This window comes from Triplophysa dalaica, chromosome 20, assembly GCF_015846415.1.
Source record: "Triplophysa dalaica isolate WHDGS20190420 chromosome 20, ASM1584641v1, whole genome shotgun sequence".
NCBI classification, from domain to species: Eukaryota; Metazoa; Chordata; class Actinopteri; order Cypriniformes; family Nemacheilidae; genus Triplophysa; species Triplophysa dalaica.
The window spans coordinates 1271009-1293784 of NC_079561.1; the positions used below are offsets into that span (position 1 = coordinate 1271009).

At 41.2% G+C, this 22776-nt stretch overlaps 1 protein-coding gene across 2 annotated transcripts in view; it reads right to left on the reverse strand.

Annotated features, from left to right (window-relative positions):
* The window catches only part of plxna1a (plexin A1a), a 180537-nt gene that overhangs the window by 119699 nt on the left and 38062 nt on the right, over nt 1–22776 (reverse strand). For both annotated transcript variants that reach the window (XM_056732783.1, XM_056732782.1), the window contains exon 3: nt 20456–20638. In XM_056732783.1, coding sequence (XP_056588761.1) covers nt 20456–20638 — 183 coding nt within the window. The remainder of the gene's footprint in view (nt 1–20455; nt 20639–22776) is intronic.

Consider the following 22776-nt stretch of genomic DNA (forward strand, 5'->3'; position numbering starts at 1 on the left):
CAGACGCGGAGGCATTTTTCTTGAAAACATCTGTGAGACTGCGATTGATTATTGGAGATATTGATTGGCAGCTGCAGCAGAGAGATTGATGAATTCATCAAGGCCATGCTGATCATCAACCATCTGACCTTTACAAACCACCTAAAGGCAACACAAGTGTCCATTAAGATACACTAGAGGTTGAAAACATGTCGAAATGTTACATTGACCAACAGGTAGCAAAAAATGTAGCGATTTTTTAGCTTAATTGGACCATTAGGATAAAGGGTTCACCAAGTGCATACATTTTAATGTCACCAACCAGCAGTGTGTCCAAACAGATTGTGATGCCATTTTATACTGTTGGAAACTAGCGATACAGTTCAATTGGAGGATTGACAATTATTACAAAACAACATAAGCTTGTCAAACAAACAGTGATTTCAAAAATGATTCTAGTACTTAAAACAATTTCAATCGCGTGAGTAGAGCTACGCAGTATCTACATGCCCAAATCACCTTTCCGTGGTCTGTTGGACACATCTAGTAATGACACGGGGTCACATTGGAACATCAGCTTGAATGTTTACGTGCTTGTTGACTGTCAGTGTGAATTAACTTTTTTTCGGTGAGACGGCGGCGTATATCTCCAGGATATTTTCTCGGGCGGTGTGTAGTGAGAATGTAAACGGACAGTAGGACGACTCTGTTTAAACAGTCCTTCCGCAGGCGGCTATGATGTCATTTGGCTTTCCTCTGAGGCAGCGCGTGCGAGCCAAGGATTTGAATGGAATACATATTCAACGCATTAATGATCGTCTCAGCAATGCCGCGACATCTCTGCAATCCGGGGCGGTGAAAACGACCTCATTAAATATCATTGCATTAAGCCAAATTTATGAATTTAACCACTGGGCCATTGTTTGCCTGCAAATTTGATTAAAGCAACATTCTCTTTTTGTTTGGGTTCTTTCAATTATTTTTGGAGGGCATCTCAGCCAGGAAACCTAATGAGCTGAGACAGCTTTTGACTGTGTCTACAAAAGGTCTGAGCCAATTAACAAACGGCTTCTTCCCACCTTCCACGGACAGATGCTGTTAGCATAGCGGATCTCTCTGGCAAGCTCACCACTGGAGGCCATTTTGAAAGCCTTGCACACTCCGGGATGTTTTTCAGGAACAGCTGATTTTGAAACAGTGCTGGCCTTTAAACCGGGAGAGCTGTGGCATGCCTGTGCTAAGGTGTGTGTATGCATAAAAGTACCTGTGTGTGTACATTTGTACATTCATGTATGTGTGACCCAAGGGATTACGCTAAGGATCTCATTTTAAGCGTATAGGAGCCTTAGAGACTTCATGGTGACGCAGAGACCCAACCTGGGCGTCAGTACAAAACAGCTAACACATGGCCAAACTCAAGGGGGCTATTTATGAGAAACAGACCGTTAACCACATTTTTACCACCTTTCTGTTCTGTCCCAGAACAGATTTCCCACTACCATTGCCCAGTTAGCATATATACATGGCCAAAACGTCTGCTAAATATTATTCTAACATTTAAAGCCAAGCATCTTGTGTCATTCCAGGCTATACTGGACTTTCCTTCACAGACATACCATAATCACAAATGATCGTAGAAATAACAGAAAAGTCCAGCCAAATGGTAGACGTTTAATATAATCACAAGGGATTCATTCAAGAACTGGATCCACCTAGAGACCCAAAGCAGTAAATCTCGGCATCTCACGAGGAGTCAGGCACTGTGCTGGCCAGCCCTGCTTTACGGGGTTATTAGTATGGAAATGGACCCGCTGCCTGCTCGCCAAGTGCCACACGGGGGGCATTGATGAGAAGAGAAAAGATTAAACGAGAAGAGAACAGAAAGAGAAGAGAAGAGAAATAGATTAGAAAAGATGAGAAAAAGGGGATGAGACGAGTCAAGATAAAAACAAGAGGGCAGAAATGAGACAAGCAAGAAGGTAAAAAAGAACAGAGGAGAATGAGAATGAAAGAGAAGAAAACAAGACGAGAAAAGAAGAGGAAATAAAGAGAGAGGAGAGAATGAGAGAAGAAATGAAGAAGAGGAAAACTGAAATTAACCAAAAATGAGACGAAACACAAAGACAAAAAAGAAGCGAATGAGGTAAGTCAGAAAAGAAAAATATGAGACAAAAAATGAGAGAATAAAGAAGAGGAAAAAAGAAAGAACCAGAACACAAGACAGAAGGTAAAAGAATGAGAAATGAAAGAAGAGGAAAACAGAACTGAACCTAAAAACATGACAAAGCACGAGACAAAAAAAAAGAAGTGAATGTGATTAGACAGATGAGAAAAGAAAAAGCAGGAGAGAAAGGAGGCAAGAAAAAATGACCTCTGAAACCACCAGTGGGTGTTACACATGACATTCCTGCAATTTAGATTTTGCTTAAAAATGACGTTATGAGGAAACGTGGCCACATGACATCAGCGATGGAGGTCAACCAGGACCCGCCAAGACATTCAGGGCTGGGCACAGAATGACATCAGCAGCACCCAGTATGGGACATGCACATTATGTCACAAACACACACAATACATCACCAGCGAATACAGCCCGAGCGTGATCGATCTCCTCCGGGCATCTACAAAAGAGATGAAAACTAACCCACCTATCTCTCCTCCACCAATCCCTGCCCTCCTCGGCACCCAGTAGACATATATATCATTTCCCTTCCCTTTCTCTTCTGTCAAGGTCAATTCTCTTTTCATTTGAAATCCACACCATCCAGGGAGGGGTGGAAATACTCAGCCGTTCAAATCCAACGCTAGATCGTAATAACGATAGACGTGAAGGGGATTACGCATCGTCAGCAGAAAACAGAACCGGCTTATCTGTTTGTCGTCCCTTCTTCAGAAATTCCCATTTGCATTGAAGAAGTCACTTCTCATTGTCTAGGGTTTTTAGACCAAGTTCTTTTAGTTTTACTTTGAAAGTGTTCCTGTTCATTGAAATCAAATCAAATATTGACCTAAAAATTATTGGAAAAACTTAACTCAAGGAAAAATTGAAATGTTGCCTCAAAAATAAACTGAAGTCAGTTAATAGCCATAAAATACTAAATAAAATAAAAATAAAAATGAATTATTCTAATATAGCAACTCTAAAAAATAAAATAAAGAATCAAATGAAAAGCATATACCAAAATTGCTCAAAAATTAACTAAAATTGAGTGGTGAGCCGAATATTTTATTTTATTTGAATTTACTTTTATGTATCTATTTACTTTGTTTATATGATAAGTTCTTGTGTTTAAAAGTTGTAAATCAATAATTATATAAAAAAAAACTACAATAACTCTGATTTAGACCCCAAACCCCAGAAAGCCAACGGAAGCCAATCGACTGCTAATGCGTTGAAGTGTGTATCCTGACCGTGTGAACAACCGGACGAGCACACAAACCTCTGCAAAGAGAATATGAGATGTGTGTCGTGTCCACAGAGAGACAGACAGAATACATGACAGACAAACTCCTATGTTAGTGTTCGACTGGGTCACGCTAGAGGCCCTCAACGGTTGTGGAGAGGAACTGAGCTATCCGATAAATAGAACCTGACAGCCTTCCCCAGTACACTGAACAGCTCGGGGGAATAAAACCCTCCGGCCCGCTGTTGCGCGAGTATGTGCGATTGTGTTTACACGTGTGTGCGTGTTTCCCACCTTTGCATCAGCCACTGAAGCAACAGTAACGTGCTCGTGACTCAGTCAGACAGCGCTGGGATCTCGACCCTAGGCGGAATGTTGGCCTTAGCGAGTGGGATGGAAACCAGGGATGAATGTGTGCGTGTGTTTATGTGGGGATAAACTAGACGGTGCAGTGAACATATTCGTCTCCACGTCTGAATGGATTGATCCATACGTACTTAAAAGGATAGTTCACCCAAAAAAGTATGTACTCGCCTTGTATGACCTTCTTTGTTCTGCAGAACACAAAAGAAGATATTTTGAAGAATATCGGTAACCAAACAACATTGGAGGCCATCAACTTCCATTATACAGACAAAATCACGTAACCATCTCAAAATATCTTCTTTTGTCTTCCAAGAGTCAGATACAGGTTTTCAACAACATGAGGGTGAATAAATGACAGAATTGTTATTTCAATTTGATAAATATCCACAAGCAGAAAAAATGAGGAAGTGTTTAAATCAAGTTCAGTCCCTCCACCACACACACTTTCTATTACACAACGCATAAACTAAGACAGGACTGTCTTTATGTTTTATGGCGCTTGGCCGAACAAACAGATGGTTTTGCGAGACATATTTTCCTGCAGTCCCTATTAAAAGAGCCTCGGGGTCCGGCGATCTGATCCTGGCACAGAAGAGAGATGCTCTTTGAGGACAAAGAAAATCGTTACCGTACGGGTCAATACGTCGGTGGAACGGCTCGTAAAGAGAAACTACCCGCGAGAAACAGCAGCACAGTTTCACAGCACCGCTGCTACATTCTGCTCGATAATGGAGGAGAAAGGAAAGGCGGCTAATCATGCAGGTAAATAAGCTTTTAGTCTGTGCGAATCTTAGAGCTTAAACGCGTCACCTGCTCAGAGCGCTCACAACACGCATCGCTCCAAAGACTGCAATGAGAACGTTAAGAACCATAGATCAGACTGCAATATCTGCTGAGGATATAGTTACAGACAGAAGAATACATTCAGAGGTTTCAGATGAAACTGATGGATCAGACATCAGATGAGACAGACAGAGAGAGACCAGACTGAAAGATGTGCATAATCAGACATTATCAGACGAGACTGACAGACCGGATAGAAATGAGAGACAGACGTGTACAAAATCTGACATTATCAGAAAAGACAGACAGACCAGACAAAAAATGAGATATAAAACGGACAGGCAGCCATGTACATAATCAGACATTATCAGACAAGTCAGACCATACATAAGCTGAGACAGACATGTACATAATCAGACAAGATGGATAGATCAAACATAGAATGAGACGGACAGACATACAAGTAAATAATCAGATAATTCAGACCAGAAATAAAGTGAGACAGACAGACATGTACATAACCAGACATTATCAGATAAAACAGACAGATGATCGACATCAGATGAGAAAAAGAGTGACAGAAAGATAGACATAATCAGACATTACAAGGGAGACACAGACAGACATTAAATGAGAAAGACAGACAGGTAGAAAAAGCAGACGTCAGATGAGAACAACAGGGAGAGTGATAGATACATGCAGAATCAGACATTATCAAGTGAGACAAACACACATATCAGACATAAGATGAGACAGACAGAGAATCAGATCAGACAGAGAAAGAGATTGACAGGTAGAAATGTACATAACAGACATTATCAGATACATCTTGCAGACAGACAGACAGACAACGTAAAAAAGAGTTGAGAATGGATCAGACAAAACGTGAGGATGCCTTCGCTGGTGGCATTCAATCAACACAACATTATGCAAATACGCATAGTCGTCTTCGACTGCAAATAATTTGGCAGCATTGTAAACAGTAATCACATTTAAGAACGAGCGAAAAATAAAATAACAGTATTTATATCAGAGCGATGCCTAATCCGATAAACCCTGTTCATTTACTCAGCCAGAGCACTAAACATGTTTTCTAAAGAACACAATGGAGAAGCGAACACATTGCTTCTATTTCCGTGCCGCTAAGATGAAGATAAAGAGACATTTATCACTTTTATTGTGCCTGTCTACTCGCTATAATTAATAGCAGACGATAATTTGATCTTTCCTCGTCTTTTCATTTGGTTCTCCTGACAGCTTTCGGCGTAGAGTAAAACTGAGACGGGGAATCTGTACCTAAGAGGAATACCGCAGGCTGTGTACAAAGAGTGTGTGTGTTAAATGCACGAGCCAAACGAGAACTTCAGTCCAAACTGAACTCAGAGGAATAATGCTGTCAATGCATCTGTCACCGAGAATTAAAACACAGAAAAACGTACTGTACATACAGAATTACACAGAGAGACTTTAATTCAGAGTTAAACATAAATTATAAACAAAATGCATTTTTAAAGATAGACGAATAGAGAGACAGACAGAGAAAGAAAGAAAGAGAGTCAATGACAGACAGAGAAATATGGAGAGTTAGATCAGACAGACAGACATACAGACAGACACAAAAAGATAGAGAGACAGATAGACAGACATATAAAGATGGATAGAAAGACAGACAATGAAAGAGAGAGAGAGACAAACATACAGACAGATGGACAGAAATACACAGAGACAGACAGACATTAAAAAAAAACAGAGAGACAAGCAGACAAAGACGACAGAAACACAGACAAAGATAGACAATGGAAAGAAAGACGGATATACAAAGATAAACAATGGAGAGACAGAAAGACAAACATAGAAAGATAGAGACAAACAGACATAAAAAGATACAGAAAGAAAGAAAGACAGACATAGAAATAAAGAGAGAGAGATGGATACAGACAAAAAATATAGAGGAGAGAGACAGAGATGATAGATGGATAGAAAGAAAGTGACAGAAAGGTAGACAAACAGACAGAGAAATATGGAGAGGAAGATCAGACTGACAGACAGACAGACATAAAAACATAGAGAGACAGACAGACATAGAAAGATAGAAATACAGATATGGAAATTAGAGACTGATATTACTAAATGATTGTAAAATAATGATAGCAAAGAAAAACACACTGTACATACAGAATTACAGAGAGAGAGAAATGATAGTTATTGCAGAACTGGCCGGTAAAGTTATATTAATGGTACCTGGGAACAGTGATTAACACTTCAGCCAACAACCCAAAGCATCCTTTTAAGATCCAAGGTTAATTTCCTTTGCTGGCGCCTGTCAGATCATAAGTAGCTTTTACATTAAAGCCGCAATAACTAATTTTTCACTTTAAAAAGGTATTACACTTAAAGAAATGAATCTGGTGTTAAACAAGTGGCTTTCAAATGATGTAGATTTACATAAGATGCAAATTACTGTCCTATCTGTGCCCTAATAAGAGCTGTTTTGGCATCAGTTACCGTACTATATACACAACGCTATTTAAACAAAATAAGCAACTTTAAGTAACACATAACACACAACATAAAGAAAAGCAACCGATAATCATTTTGAAAGCCTCCTATATACAGCCAGTGAAGGACGGTGAGATGATCCTAACGTGATGGGAAGGAGCGAGAGGAAGGCGTTGAAAAGATGGTGTGGGTGATCTGACAGGTTGTGGCATCCTCAGATTTGATGCCAGGCCATGCAAACACGTAGAGGTTCAGTGTCAGATGAGACGGTGTGCATTGAACGAGTTCTCCTGTCAGCCAGGACTTGATCCAATTAAGAGGTTAAACAAAGAGGCCATGCACAGGAAGCCTGCGGGTTTAACCGAGAAAACATACTCGCATTCATTCCCTATAGTTGACCACCGTGTACACCCTTGAATCAGTTTAACCACAAATCTCCATCCGAACATCAAATCCACTCTCTAAATTCATTTTCCAACAGCTGATACGATCAGCGCGGCTTGAAGTTTGTTTGCCTGGGTGTCCCTGCAAAGCAATGATGCACGACTCTTGGCATCCATTTTGGAGATCTTACAGGGTTTGGCTGGGAAGCTAATAAAGCCATCAGTATGAGCGCTGTTAGACACATTTGGGATACGTGTCTGTCTTGCAGGGCAGAAAGGCTGGCGGAGGAGGGCGAGCCAAGAGACCGCTGGGGTCTCAATTAGGGAGGTGCGGGATAGGGAAGGTGGAAGAGCCACAGGTCCTGGCAGGATCAGCCAAGAGGTGACGGGCACCTGCTGCCGCGACATCCGCTGTCATCCTGTCAGGAGGTTTTTTGCCAACTCATCCAGAAGCAACCTTTGCTCTCCGTCACTCTGTGTATAGTGTATAGTGTCTAATGTCTTACTGCTACTTGGATGGAGATAGACAGAGGTGCTAGACGGAAGATAGACAAGGGGAGACGGGGTCACGCAGCTAAGACCCGCAAGGGGTAAGATATGGCGATAGGATGCTTGTGTCTTAGTCCAAGCCAGCTCTTAAGGGGCATGATGGTCTCGGGGGAGAGAACACATGGGTTACCCATCATTCTTTTCCCATAATTACATTGTGCAAAATCGCTTTCCATACAAAAAACTTTGTAAGACTTGTTTTCTAGTAACGATATCTTCAAAACAAGATGTGATTACTTTGACAAACAAAATGATATATTTAGAGGAATCTCTAAATCTCTTTTTAGGTGTGTTTAGCCAAAATTGTGTCATCGTTTATTCACCCTCATGTCTATCAAAATTTGTACATGACTCTTTCTGCTGTGGAACACAAAAGAAGGTATTACGAGAAATGTCCATACAATGGAGGTCAATGCAGGCCAGGGTTGGTTGGTTTACCAACATTTTTCAATAAAGTTTCTTTTGTGTTTTGGAAAAGAGCAAACGTCAAACAGATTTAGAAAGACATGAGGGTGAATAAATGATGAAAGGATTTGTGTTTTTAGGTGAATGCCTTTAACAAGTGAAAAAACATTTGCCGAAGGGGTTTGAAAACATCATGAAATGTAAAAGCAAGCGTATTTTGCTTACCCAACTGGCAATTTTTTCGATGTTTTATGCATAAACCTCACTATAATTTATTACAGTTCTCTAATAACAAGTTCTTATTTCATTTTGCTTCCCAATTGGTTTAATTGCGGTTAGTTATTCTAACAGGAAAAGGAGACAAAAAGCAGATCAAGATATTTTTCCAGTGAAGAGCTATCGACCTTGCTTTTTTGGGCACGGATTCACGCCATGAATTTTGTTTGAGTTTTGAGAGTTTTGTATTGCAGCGATCTACATTGAAGCCATTTTGTTCTTGTCAATTTTCTCCACCCTCCGTGTCTGAGAGAAGAGGACACAGCGCTGAGGTCAATAAAGCCAAATAAATTAGCGCCTCATAATGAAGAGAGAGAGAGACAGAGAGAGAGAGAGAGAGAGAGAGAGAGAGAGGAGAGAATTAGAAATCACAGGATCGTGACAAAAGAACCCGAGCGAGTGAACATTGATGGGTTGAGAAAATTAGTTATTGAAATGGCAGCTGACAGGCGTCTTGGTGGTTTTGAACGTGACACTAGGATCTCATCTCTAACTCTTTGTTAATGTTGTGCCCGTACACCGTTGAGCAGGCTACACCTGTGCGGGCTACAAAATGACATGGATGAGGATGCTCATGTCTTGTGGGCTTCAGGGACGGACGTCCAACCTCGCCACGACGAACATCACTTGACATGGGTCCAAATTTTCAAGTTACGCCCTTTGGATGGACAAAGCGTCTGCACATCCAAAAAGGCTCATTTGTCAGACTAAGTGGTTTGAACCGGTGAGTCCAATCCGATACTGGCACAACAGACCCGCGGGTCAATAACTCCGATCTACAACAAAAAACAACCGAACGCGGCACAGGAAGTCATTCAGAGATTCATCCCAAATGCCAACAAACGGAGGGATAAATATGTTATCAGGAAACAATTAACCTCCCGATGTATCTGCAAGTGTTTAAGCAAGGCATTTAATCCCTCCTTTCAAATGTATCAGAGACTGTTATCTTTTCCTTTCCAGTGAAGGGAAATCTGCTTTAATCGCTTGGATTAACCCCCGTGTGCTGTTTGCATCAAAGGAAACTGAACGCAAGACGTCTCCCCGAGTGCACCGCGAAACAATTCGCCTTTAAAAAGAGGAAGCGAAGGAAGGATCGAGAGAAAGTGTCTAGTTCAAATACAAGGATGGAGAGAATCAATGACAGCTGATAACAAGCCAACAATTACAGGATATTTGAATCAAATAAATCAAAAACGCATCAATACAGAAGTCCAGTATGGTTGACGCTGTGTGTTTTAAAATGCTGATTCTTGAAAACACTAAACAAGGGTCAGAGAGTCAACACATGAACACCTCATCCAAGAACTTTCCAGCGAATCGCAGGAAGGAGCTCAAACAGGTCCTGGAAATAAACTCAAGTGATTCACTCTGGGGCATCATAAAGATGACATTTAATGCAATGAAACCTCATCACACTCGGTCACACCCTGCCCTTCTGTTGGTTGCTGTGTGACTTCTGTCATCTGAGATGTGCAGAAATCAACGCTCACAATATTCACTTTGCTGTGATGAATGCTCTGTAATCCTGTATTGAATTGAGCGAAAGAGTTTCTGATCCAAATGCGATAGCCCCCCCCACCAAACCCTGAGGGCTGATTAATGTGAAAAACGGCATGACTCTATGTGATTGGAATGAAGACGGGGGGTGTTGTTTATGATCATGCTGGAGAAGAAAATGAGTTCAACTCTGATCAGCTAGAGCTAGAGATTCGGTCCGTGAAGAGAGCGAGAGACGGATGTTTGCTGTTAACAGGGAGGGATGTGATCTACGTACAGTAAGTGTTTCATATTATAATTTTACATGGTTTCGCAGACACATACACACACATCTTTGGCCTGGTTTTGACCTTCATATTTCTAGAGAACAAAGGATCCCTGTGTGGTTTCAAAGCCAAAACATCTCACGCTATGATCAGATGGTCTTCAACAAGGACCCGGTCCCCTTTATTTTCAAACAGCTATACTGTCTACGGACAGACCTTAATCAATCTATAACTTCAGTTTATACACACATTAAATATACAGGGGCCACCTGAAATATTCTTAATGATAGTTTACCCAAAGGAAAAATATTGTGTCATCATTAACCTTTTATGTTGTAGGAAATCTGAAAAAAATAAATCTTAAATAAAATAAAATGTTCTTAAATAAAATAAATAATGAAAAAAAAGAATTCATATTTTTTACAAGGAGATAAAATTAGAATAAAATGAAATAAAATATATGTTTTACATTATAAATAAAATTGTATAATAATAAAAAAAAAATTGTTGAGCACAAAAGAAGGTTAAAACATAAAAAATAAATATTCTAAAATAAAGTAAAATTAAATAAAATGTATATATGCTTTACATTTTGAATAAAAATTGCCTAATAATAATTTAAAAAACATTTTTTGTGAAACACAGAAGAAGGTTAAAACATAAAAAATAAATATGCTAAAATAAAGTCAAACGTTCTAAAATAAATAAAAATATTTTTACATTTTAAACACAAATATGATTTTTGTGGAAGACAAATGAAGATATTTTGAGAAATGTCTCAAAGGTTTTGTATCCGTACAATGGAAGTCAACGGGGGCCAGTGTTATTTGGTTGCCAACATTCTTCAAAATATCTTCTTTTATAAACTGCAGAGGAATGTAATACAGGTTTGTAATGACACGAGTGGGAATAAAAGATGAAATAACTTTCATTTATGGGCAAACTATCCCTTCATCCCTGCAAAAAAAACTGACAAAATGTTGACATGAAGTGAAAGATCCTTTCAATACCACAAAAGTGGTGTTGTAAAATTGTAAGTTATCAGTGTGTGCGGTAGAGAGGGGAAAACCCAGTTAAAACCCACATCATTACTGTCTGCAGTGGTTCCAGTGGTTTCACTGAGCCATCTGTCCCGGTCCCAGCCAATGAGAATCCCCCAAACAGACTGCACTTCCTCATCCTGCATCAACCCCTCCCACACACACAGACGAGCAATGTGGGCCTCAGCCATGCTTCCTCCAGGGCCTGGAGCCAGAGAACTACCCATACAAACACACCACAGCCTGCCATAGAAGATCAGGGTGGCCCACATGGGAGGGAGGAAGGGGAGGACGGGGGGATAACGTGGATGAGCCGTACACACAAACACGTCCACACACTGCTCTGAGGCCTGTCAGGAAGCCTGCCAACTCGGTATACTTTAATTACGGGGACGTCTGACCATGAAAGGCTGGGGCGGCTGTGTAGCACACAGGGAGATTACACTCCGGTCGCATGGCTTTCCACAGCCGTGGTTCCTCAACAATGAGCTGAAGCCCGGAAAGGAGAGGGGACCGTGTGAAGGGAAGAGTCTCTGCTCCAAACTATTCAGGAGCTGAGGAGCATCCGGGTATCATGGGTGCTCGGATGAAGATGTAATGAATCTTGGCAAGGGGAGGGTCAACAGATGGAGCTAGCCATGTTTTCTCTCGCTCTCTTCTGGTTTTTGTCTTTTGACTGTTTCCCGTCAAATCATCATCATTGTTTCTTTTCTCTCAGGTTTTAGAAAAATCTAAATATTTAAATGAAAGACTGGATGGCTTACAGATGTGGCCTCAACCTCCCAGGCTTCCTTTTATGACCGACTTACAATTCAGTTGAATCTCAATGCGTGAAATGTGTGTGTGTCCACTGCCTCTTCACCCCGCTGACTTTGAAACTCAAATGGAAAGGCTCGCTCTTACACGCCAAGAGACGCTAATTCAAGATTGTGAGTGGGTATTCAGCATGCATGTCGGTCTGGGCTGCAGGTGTGTAAGCGGCCGGGCGAGTGTGTGTGGGTTTGTGTCAGAGGTTCTCTCCGTCCTGATTGCAGGGGCCTCTCGAGAGACTTGATGCCTACTTGATAATCACTATGTCCGGGAGTGCTGAGCCCCCCAATAGCCCGTCTCAGACCCGATTGGCCCGCTCTTCCTTTACAGAGCAGTGATTTCCATCTCAAGGGCTTCGAGAGAAACCAAGCCAGGGTGGTCGCAAGAGAGCGAGATCTTTGATCTGATAAAACTAAACTCGATGTGAAATTCAAGACTGTCAGAAGAGAAGCTCTTAAAATCTGGGGGGAAATTCCTGACCTTGCTGGTTTTGTTTAGTATGTGGAATATTTTGTATACAGGTTTCGGCAAGACTATTAAACCAACCAAATGTGGATTTGTGGAAAGTTGTGGATAGTTTTTGTCATCAAAACAATTTTACACCATAATGTTGCTCCAATTCAGTGTTTTTGCTTCTGTGAAACGCAGAAGATGTATAAAAGAAAATAAAATGTTAAAAATTGTTCTTAAATAAAATTTTTTTAATGATAATCTAAGATGAAAAAGAAAAGAAATGTACAACATTTTTCTTAAATAAAATAAAATTCTATGATAATCTAAAAGAAAAATAAAAGAAAATGTACTAAAATACAATTAAATTTTTTTAACATTTTTTATCAAGATAATTTAATATATTTTTTTAAAAACAGCCTTGGAATTCATCAGAATTTGTGTTCCACAAAAGAAACATTAAAATACATTAAATGTTCTGAGGGCGAGTACATTTCACTTTTGGGTAATCTGTACCTTTAAGAAGAGACTACTGGCCACTACACGTTGACTAGCTAACCCACTTGTGATCCCTGTAACTACTTTCCCAAAAGCACCTGGAGCAGGTCTGTGGAGAAAATAAAGGTCTGTCAGCATTCAGAAGTCATTATCTTCAAAGTTGCACGGAATAACTTTCCTACAGAGTCTCATCACCGAGACGGCACTTGAAAGGAGGTCCCGAAGGGGCCAAACGTATCGCTTCTGATCATGAAACGTAACAAACAGCGGAGCGCATTAGAATTCTGGAGGGCTGGAAGGACGCTTGCGTGAGGTGCTTTCATAAACACTGAGAGAGCGACAGAAACCATGGCAGACACACCACATATGTAGATTAGATGCATGACACACTCAGTTTCCACAACAACGGAGCCCAAGGGAGAGCCGCCCGGTGACAAAGACTTCAGCAGCCTGAACACCAAGACCTGCTCGCAGACAGAGAGAGAGCTGGTCACTCAATGATATAAGGTGAAGGAACGTTCTGGATTAAGTTTGCACTGACCAGATGTTGAATTAAAAAGAGCAAATGTGATTTTTTTATTCACTTCGTGGTAACACTTTACTTTACCTACACTAAATAATGTATAGCAGATCTTTAAATCAGTTGTATGTTGCTATAGTTATAAATAGTTGTATTCGCAGTAACAGAACTATTTTTTTTATTTTATAAAACAATATATACATATATATATAATACACAAAATTAAATAATAAATAACAATGAATACTTAATTTTATCATATCAATATATATATAATTTATTATTTAATTTTGTGTATATATATATATATATATATAATACATTTACAATATTTATATGTATAATAATTATAAAATATATATAATTCAAAATATGTTAATCATTTTAATATATATTTGATATATTGTATAGTACATTTTTACAAATACATTTATAGTGAAATTTTATTATAAACTGTATTCTATACTTTACAAAACTTTAAGAAAACATTGCTTATGCAAAAGTATAATAACTAAATTTGATAAATACAATATCACTATTTCCTGAGAAAAGTCCTTAAATAACGTGAATCAAAAAAATGATCTGGGAAATAAAACACCATCATTTTAGAATTTAAGTTTAGACTTTTTCTCAAATCAAAGAGAAGAAGTTTCTGTTAACTGACAAATAGTGAATTTAGAAAACAACATTTTGTGTGCACATAGTATATCCCTGCTGTCATTCTGAAACCTCATATCTCCATATTTCTTGATTTGTGTTATTTGTAAGATGCATAAACCCTGCTCATCTTCTCATCCATCACCTGTCCAGTGCAAAGTGTCCTGGACTCACAGTGTGATTGATGGACGCCCAGCACATGTCCAGACGTGAAGTTAGTACACATGTAGGCTGAATGTACTGAGACATGCGGTCTGCTGCACTGCTACACGGCCCCAACAAGCGTGGCAGTGGACGGGGCCACACTCCAGGGATCAAGGGTTCGATGTTAACGTGTGTGACTGACCGCAGTCAGAGAGCGCCGCTTCTGTCGTGACGAATGGACAGATGGCACCAATGAGGGGAAGAAAGCGTGCAGCTGCTTCGGCCCATCGCAGCGGGTGGAGGATGGAGGCGTGTCTGCAGTTGTCAGACAGCGGGATGACGTCAGGGCCGGCCGCAGATGCTGTGCGTTAGCTGTTGGGCGGGCAGCTGTCCGTCCCTGGCATCAGGTGATGTTGCGCACAGTTGCCCTAACGCAGCTGTGGCGAAATCTGGCAAGCAGCATCGCAGGAATGTAGCCGATCACATCCTCGGTAGGCATCTGGTAACTCTCAGGGACACACACACTGAGAGAACACAATCGGACGCCACACATCAGCGACCCCCTGTTCCATTTGACAGTGTCCGATGCTGCGGGATGGAGCTCGATGCACAGCTGTCGAAAGAACACAAGCCACCTCGTCGCGAAATTAAACAAATGAGGCAGAAAATGTGAGAAAACCGAGCATTGCAATCCTCCGCTTTGCAAAGTCACAATGCCACATAAACGCACGCCATACACTTCTGTCGAAAATTGTTAATTTATTAGTCCTCCATGCGCCCCACAGTTTATCGGCATTTGTTTTTCGCCGCAGTTTGCGATATCATAAGCGAGTCCGTGTACAATCGGCATCCATTTCTGGCTAATTTTAGTACAGATTTTTCCCCCTGGACTCCCCAGGTTAAGTGCTTCTCAAGGGCACTTCTGAGCAAAGTCAGGACTTTGAAAAAACCTGCAAGCACCTGGTTTTTAAAGTGTGCTTTTCTCACACAGATGTCCAATGAGCTTCATAGCCAGGGGCTCTTTCAATCAGACCCATCTGCCAGCGCTGAAAATGGTCCTGTAGAGCTCTGCTACAAACCCAAGAGAGCTGATGTGCTGCACACTGGCAACATAGGCAGCTTCCTTCTAATGGTGCGTTCCCACCAGACGTGAATGAAGCGTTAAGCGTGAGTGATTTACATGTTAAGTCAATGCAAAGATGCGATCGGACATCCTGCGGCGCGAATTGAGCGTTTCGGGCGTTTGACGTGTGATTCGTCCGAGTTGAAGTATGAACTTTGGCGCATATTCGAGCCGCGTTATCCAATCAGGAGCTTGCTCTGGTAGTTACGTGATTACGACATAGTGAACAGCGGTAGAAATCCGAAACAACAATGGAGGACAAAATCATCGTCGCAGTATATGGGTGCATATAGCAGCTTTTCCTTTTGAAACCTTTTGATGTCCATATTTCATGATTTTTATATCTTTGCCAGAAATCATTATTATTACCATTTGTGTTTGTCAAGGGGTTTAGCAAATGTCTAAAAAGTATTAAAAGTTCTTGTCAACTTTGAAAACACGGTAGGCTATTTATTTATTTATTATGAACTCAGATTGATAAATGCTGTAGAAGCAGTGTTCATTGTTAGTCTATGTTAGCTAAAGCATTAAATAATGTGAACAAATACAACCTTACTGTAAAGCTATATAAAATAATACCTAAAGGGTCAGTTCACCCAAAAAAGAAAATTCTGTCAGCATTTACTCACCCTCAGGTTGTTCCAAACCTGTTTGAATTTCTTTTTTCTGCTTAACACAAAGGAAGATATTTGGAAGAATGTCAGTAACCAATCCACCTTTACTGCCATCGCAGGGGAAATATCTGTTTGGTAACTGACATTCTTCTATATATCTTCTGTTTTGAGCGGAACAAAGAAATGTAAACAGGTTTGGAACAATCTGCGGGTGATTAAATTATGACAGAATTTTAATTTTTGGGTGAAATGTCTCTTTAAGGACCGGTTTCACAGATAAAGCTTAAGGCTAGTTCCAGACTAAAATGAATGTGTCTAAAAATGACTTGCCCTCATATCTTAAAATATGTCATTGCCATTGTTTAGTCTCAAGATTTACACAAGTAATGTTGTTTCTAAAACAATAAAAGCGACTTAAACATCCTAACTTAACCAAGACCTAATCCTGGCTTAAGCTAAATCCTGTCTGTGAAACTGGGCCTAAAACAGTCCACAATATTTATTTTCAGATATACCTCATTATTAAATATACATTTTTAAGTAATACATTTGTAATTGACATTATCTCAACTTGCCCATGATACCTATCTTTTGGAACAGCCTTCCTGTCCAAACCGCATCTATTATTAAACAGACGTAGCCAACAGGTAGGCAGCTCACCAGGTTTTGGAACGGAGCTAGAGAATTCAGATAAGGGCAAACATTGAAGTTCTAATCGCATTTGGAGCAGTTTTGGATCTTAGTCTGAGCACAACAAAGGGTAAGATCCAAAATGCACACATCAGTTCTAACATGCTGTGATCTCCCTCTGATATGCCTTTCGCAAGTGTGATGCGTCCTTTAAAAAAGATCTGTTCTATTCGTCGCCACACGCTCCCTAATCATCTCCACCAATCACGGCTTCCGTTGCTCCTGGAGAGGATTACAAGATGTTGTCGATCATTAATCGTTCTCAATCAGGCGAGATTTCCACAAGGAGAAATCACTTCCTGTCGCACATCACCCCCCCGCACACTGCCGCCACCACCAGCAGTCTTTCCTCTTGCTCATTGCTTCCAAATGTTATATGTAATTACCATTCGCTCGGCAAATTACCTCAAATCAGATCATGCTTCTTAATTAAAGTGACATTTCAGAGATGGAGGGTACATGTGTGGCTGCGCTAACATGCTAATTAACCACGCTAACGTGCTAAATGATAAGTGACCCTGCAACCATCCGTCAGCGTTTAGCTTCTCCAAAGGAGATTTTCGCTCGGCCGCAGAGCGAGCAGATTTGACCCGGAGAGGCGGAAACTTGGACGTCATAGAAATGTGATGAGTTGGATATTCACAAGCACCTTAATTGGGCCGTCGACGCATCGGCCGAAGCCTCACACCGAAGTCATAAAGCATAAAACAATTAAGATGTACGGAAGACAGAAACTCTGAGCTACGTTTTTGAAAATATAAAACTGATTAAAAAGTAATGTTACTACTGAAAACAGTTTGTGACATACTGTATAATTAAATCGGCCATAATACCACCGTTTATAAATATTTATATTACCGCATATAAAGCGCTCCTCTTCCCACGTTCAGCTTTGCCATTTCTTTACATTTATCTTTCAGTTCAATTCACAGTTTAAAAGGAAAGTTTTTTCATCGTTCTATGCTGTTTTATAAGCTAATGATGAGTAATCGTGTTAAATAATGGGGATCTCTATATTGGCCAAAATAATTGTAATTATGATGTTTGTCATAATCAAGCAGCCCTAATAAATAACCAAAAACACAATGCTTTGGTAAACGTTCGATCGAACTTCTGACTCAAAACTGCAGAACGCATCACACAGCTTTGATTCAGATGTAAAGACGTAGCAGAGGACAGCTTGCGAGCATATGGTCTCACATTTGTATCTTTCTTTAGCCGTTAACTTCAATTTAGAGTCGCTCATGTTGATGCGTATGAATGGAGAGTTCAGGTGATGTCAAGGAGGCCTGCATATTAATGCGCACAACACGAAAAAGCTTTGCATGGAGATTTTCACTCCCTTCTACCCAAAAAGTGGATCCTGTAAAACCACTGGCATTGACCTCCGGTGAACTGAGCCCTCAGGGGCCATGTGCTTTAGCAGGGACACTCGATAAATCTCATAAACACATACATACATTTATAAATCTCGCAGCCTTCAGAAACTCGCTCTACATAATCCACCTGAATAATAAATGAAGTACCCACAATGCACTTCTATTACACATACACGTTGGAATGTTCATTTTTTTAGCTTGGGAATGTAACGGATAAATCAGCCAATCAGACCAGAGTTCAAAAATGCCACTCACATAAACCAATCAAATAAATCTAATATAAATATTAAACATCTTCTGATTCGTCCAGCAAACTTAATTGAAATAACTAACGCATCGCGAAATGACTGAGTGAGCGCGTTTACATGCACAGTCTTACTTACGGTTTTCTTTAATCTGGGAAAGGTCATAACATCTTAAGCAAAAACCGATCGGCAGAGGTAGTTTTTGCCTATTACGCTGATTTCGCGCTGCTTGTAAATGCCTTAACAGCGTTTCTCTCAGTTTTGTTTAAGTGCGCATGTCCTACTGCGCTGTTGTAAAAGTCCCGAACAGAAGTAATAGTAAAGTAACGCATAAAAGTCTTCTTTCAAAAAATGCAGTTGATGTAGAGACGTCAAAATGAAGAACTATTGTTGCATATGCAGGTACTGTGGACATGAGAAGAGATATAAAAATACAGCTTCTGTTAGTTTTCTCGCTGCATTTTTTAATACTAAACATACTATCGACGATGACATCACTACATGCGAGAAACCCGGCAAGTAACGTGTTTTTTTTGCGTAGCCGGTTTATTACTATGCATGTAAACACGGGAAAACAGGTTTCTTTATAAGCAGATATCTGTTTATTTTGCGCATGTTAACGCACTCTGTGAGAGAAAATTGAGGCAGACAAACGTTACTTGAAAACATCATTACAACTCAAAGAAAACAATTTGGCACATTGCCGCCTAACAGCAAGCCATGGGTCTCCGCTTCACAAACTGCATTAAAACCCACACCTACTCGTCCAGCTGTCTGCGGCCACTGAGATTTAGGCCCTGATTATATATTCATACAGATGAATCAATAAGACCTCACAGCGCAACTGGAAGACTCTGGGAATTACAATGAGCCCACGTCAATAGACTACAGCTTTACATTTCATTAGGGCCAGAACCACAATTTAGCACTAAATGAATTGCAATAAAACAGCGCTGTCGGCACCGATCCGCACACGAGCACCAGAGCTGGCCCGGCTTGCCCGGTTCACCTCGTGAGGGCGCGGACACAGCTTACCTAAGAGACCGGGTAAAATCACAAATTCAATCTTGAATTGCAAATGCTTAAATGCAAATGTTCAGCAGCACTATATAGTAGTAAAGTATGCATGATCGGACGACCAACACACGGTTAAGCATTCCATCACCTGCGTGTCTAACTACGCCATCGACAAATGTACATACACCTTTTAGGTTTCACATTATTAGGAGCTCAGACACACATACTCCACTTCCACACGGGCCATTGATTTCTGTCTAATCACACAGGTAGCGCTGTCCGGATCAGGGCCACTACAGGAAGAGAAAGGCGGAGGGGAAATGTGATTCCGATCATGAGATAGCGCTCCACATCCGCTCACCTCCCTTGGCCACCCCCGCCCAACCGTCCCGTATACAACCTATGTGGTTTAGACGTAAGCCAGGGGTCATATACAAGGACTGAGACAGGGTTACTGCATACTTCAGCACTAACGCGGGTGTGAATGGGTCTAGATGGTGTCAAGTTCTTGCCAACGAAGTGTCTCTAAGATGCTTTCTACAAAAATTGCTAGCCATTTCAACTTTAATATTCCATGAAAATGAATATTTTCTACGTATGAAACAATGACTCTAAACCACGATACTGCATATATGAAACAAACAGTGTTTTTTAGTAACAAGTATTTCTTATTATGTAAACCACAAGAAAAAAATATGAGAGGTCTTTATATGTAACGCTAAATTTTTCAATTCCACTGCCCAACAAAAGCATGACTAGCACCTCGAAACGTTCCCGAACACCCACATTTCACCGCATAAAAACGTGTGCAATTACATGACTCGATCGAACGCCAAGCTTGAGAACCGTGCAACTCACCTTTTTCATCCTGCTGCCCCGGGTGCCCATGAAGACCACAGTGTTCCCGCGATAGTCATAAGCCGCGACGGATGTCATTCCGTCATCTTTATCCAAAAACAAAGGAATCCCTTCAATAGTGGTGGTGCCCCCTAGAGGCTGGTTGAAGTCCTGGCCGCAGAAGTTGTCGTCTATCTGCAGTGGCTGCGGAGACAAAAAAGAACAGAGTAGTTAGTGAGTAGTTAGTAAGGGATTACTCTCTTTCCTCCTCTGTACGAAACCACTGTGGCCAACACAAAATGCAGCATGAGCTTACACAAAAAGCATTACATATGCAATCTCTATTCATCCAACACAAAGAACATCGACAATGCACCAAGAGTCCCGGGAGATGTCCTCCCTGCTCTGGCCAACAGACTGGACTCATTAGCGGAGACAAAAGTGGCCATGACCCCAACTGCCCCACATTGCTGCCCAACGGTGCCCCTCATCCTTCACCCAGCAAGGGGCACCGATGCTGCCAAGGATGACCCGTTCCAGGCAGCGGGAAGGATATTCAGGCTTGCTAACACTGTATACCGTGTCCTACAACACAAGAGAGTGTGTCCTTTCCAGCACCCGGGGGGACGGCGGGATTTGCGTCTGGAAATAGAACAAGCAGAAGGGGATTGGATAAACCAAGGGGAACACAAAGGGGCAATAGCATCCCGAAGGTTACAGACCGTTTTGGTTACCAGGACCACCATGCGGCGGTACTGCGGTACTGTAATTACAGTAGGCCTCAAGTACGGGTTTTGCTTAGGGTGCAGCGATCTTCAGGGAGCGAATGCTGGTTGCTCACCGATATCAGTAATTGCCGCTAGGTGTTATTTTCAGTTGGATGAGGTAACATTATCTGTGTTGGCTGAGTTAATGACGCTGGTAATGACAGTTAATGCAAGCCAACCAATGATGCTGGAAATACCACTTACGCTAGCAAAGCTTGGAAAGCGCTGGCAAAGACAAGGTCGCAGGGACAAACTACTGCTTATGGTGTGCATTGAATGAATGAATCCAACCTGGGTACAGTCATTTAAACAGCATGGAAAAGTTACATATACTGTATGTGCAGGTGACAATAAACAATGACAAACAAATACTGCTGGAGTGTTGTCCTCCAACCTTCTACTCTACATCCGGTTGCAGATCTACAGAAATAACCGTGAAGCCATCCAAGGCCACTGACCACAATCGCCATCTATCAAAGATTCAACCGCTCTCACCCTTTTTTGTTTTATCCAGTTTAACTCAAATTGCAGATGAACAATGCAATTGAGACTTAATGAAGCAGTAAGTTTGTGTGGAATTTATTTGAATGTTTTAAGTGGGAGGTGAAGGGAGGATACTCCGATAAGGGTGCTCTGACCCGAGAAGGAATCTCATCTCTTCCTCCCACCAGCCTCTAGATTTGGAGCAGGGCGTTGAGTGACACGGACATGTTAACAAGTTTTTAAGACAGGCACCGTGCGACCGCAGCTTCTCGGGCCGGGCCGTGACTGTCATCTTCAATATCCGCGGAATGTAAGGGGGAGACAGCTGAGATGGAAGGGGTTGAAAACGCCTCTGACAGGCCAGACAAGGAGGAGATGCCTCCGAATGCAGCTCTGCCAGAGAGAATGAACTTTAAGCTAAGATTAAAACAAGGAGGCTCTTGTAGAACTACATCAGCTGATAAAAATGAGTCTCTTATGTGGAGCCAAACTATTACCCATAACTTCCGTGCAGTGCATGTGGCAAACACACACCTCAACGTTGCCTAATTTTACGTGAACCCTTATGGATCAGTGGCGACAACGGAACGCGTACAACGCTAGCTCACCTCCGCTTGCCCACATGTACACCTTCGAGAGCAGCTGTTATCCTTATGTCTTATCGTTACACCATCTGATCGATATCACAGCAGACACGATCCTCCTGTCTCTATCGCTCCATCTCTCGGCTTTTTCCTGCCTCTCTCTTCATCCGCCCAATGATAGCCTTGGGAATCGATAAGGGAGGCAGGGTTGACAGAGCGGGATGTGATGGACACAGACAGGTCTCAAAGGGTTAATTTGGCAGGGAGTTTCGGAGACGCAACGTGCGTTATCCGCAGAGACAGAGACCTGATAGACGAGGCATTATTGGGAGAATCTAAACAGGAGAATAGCCAAAAGTAACAATGAGTCTTGGATAGATCTTATACTGGATCGCTCAATTTAGCACGTCAATCACGGTTCAGTCATACAGTAAAAGCTATGAAACATCTCGCTACAAACTGCTCTATATAATCACAATACAAAGTGTATTACATTTACATTTACTCA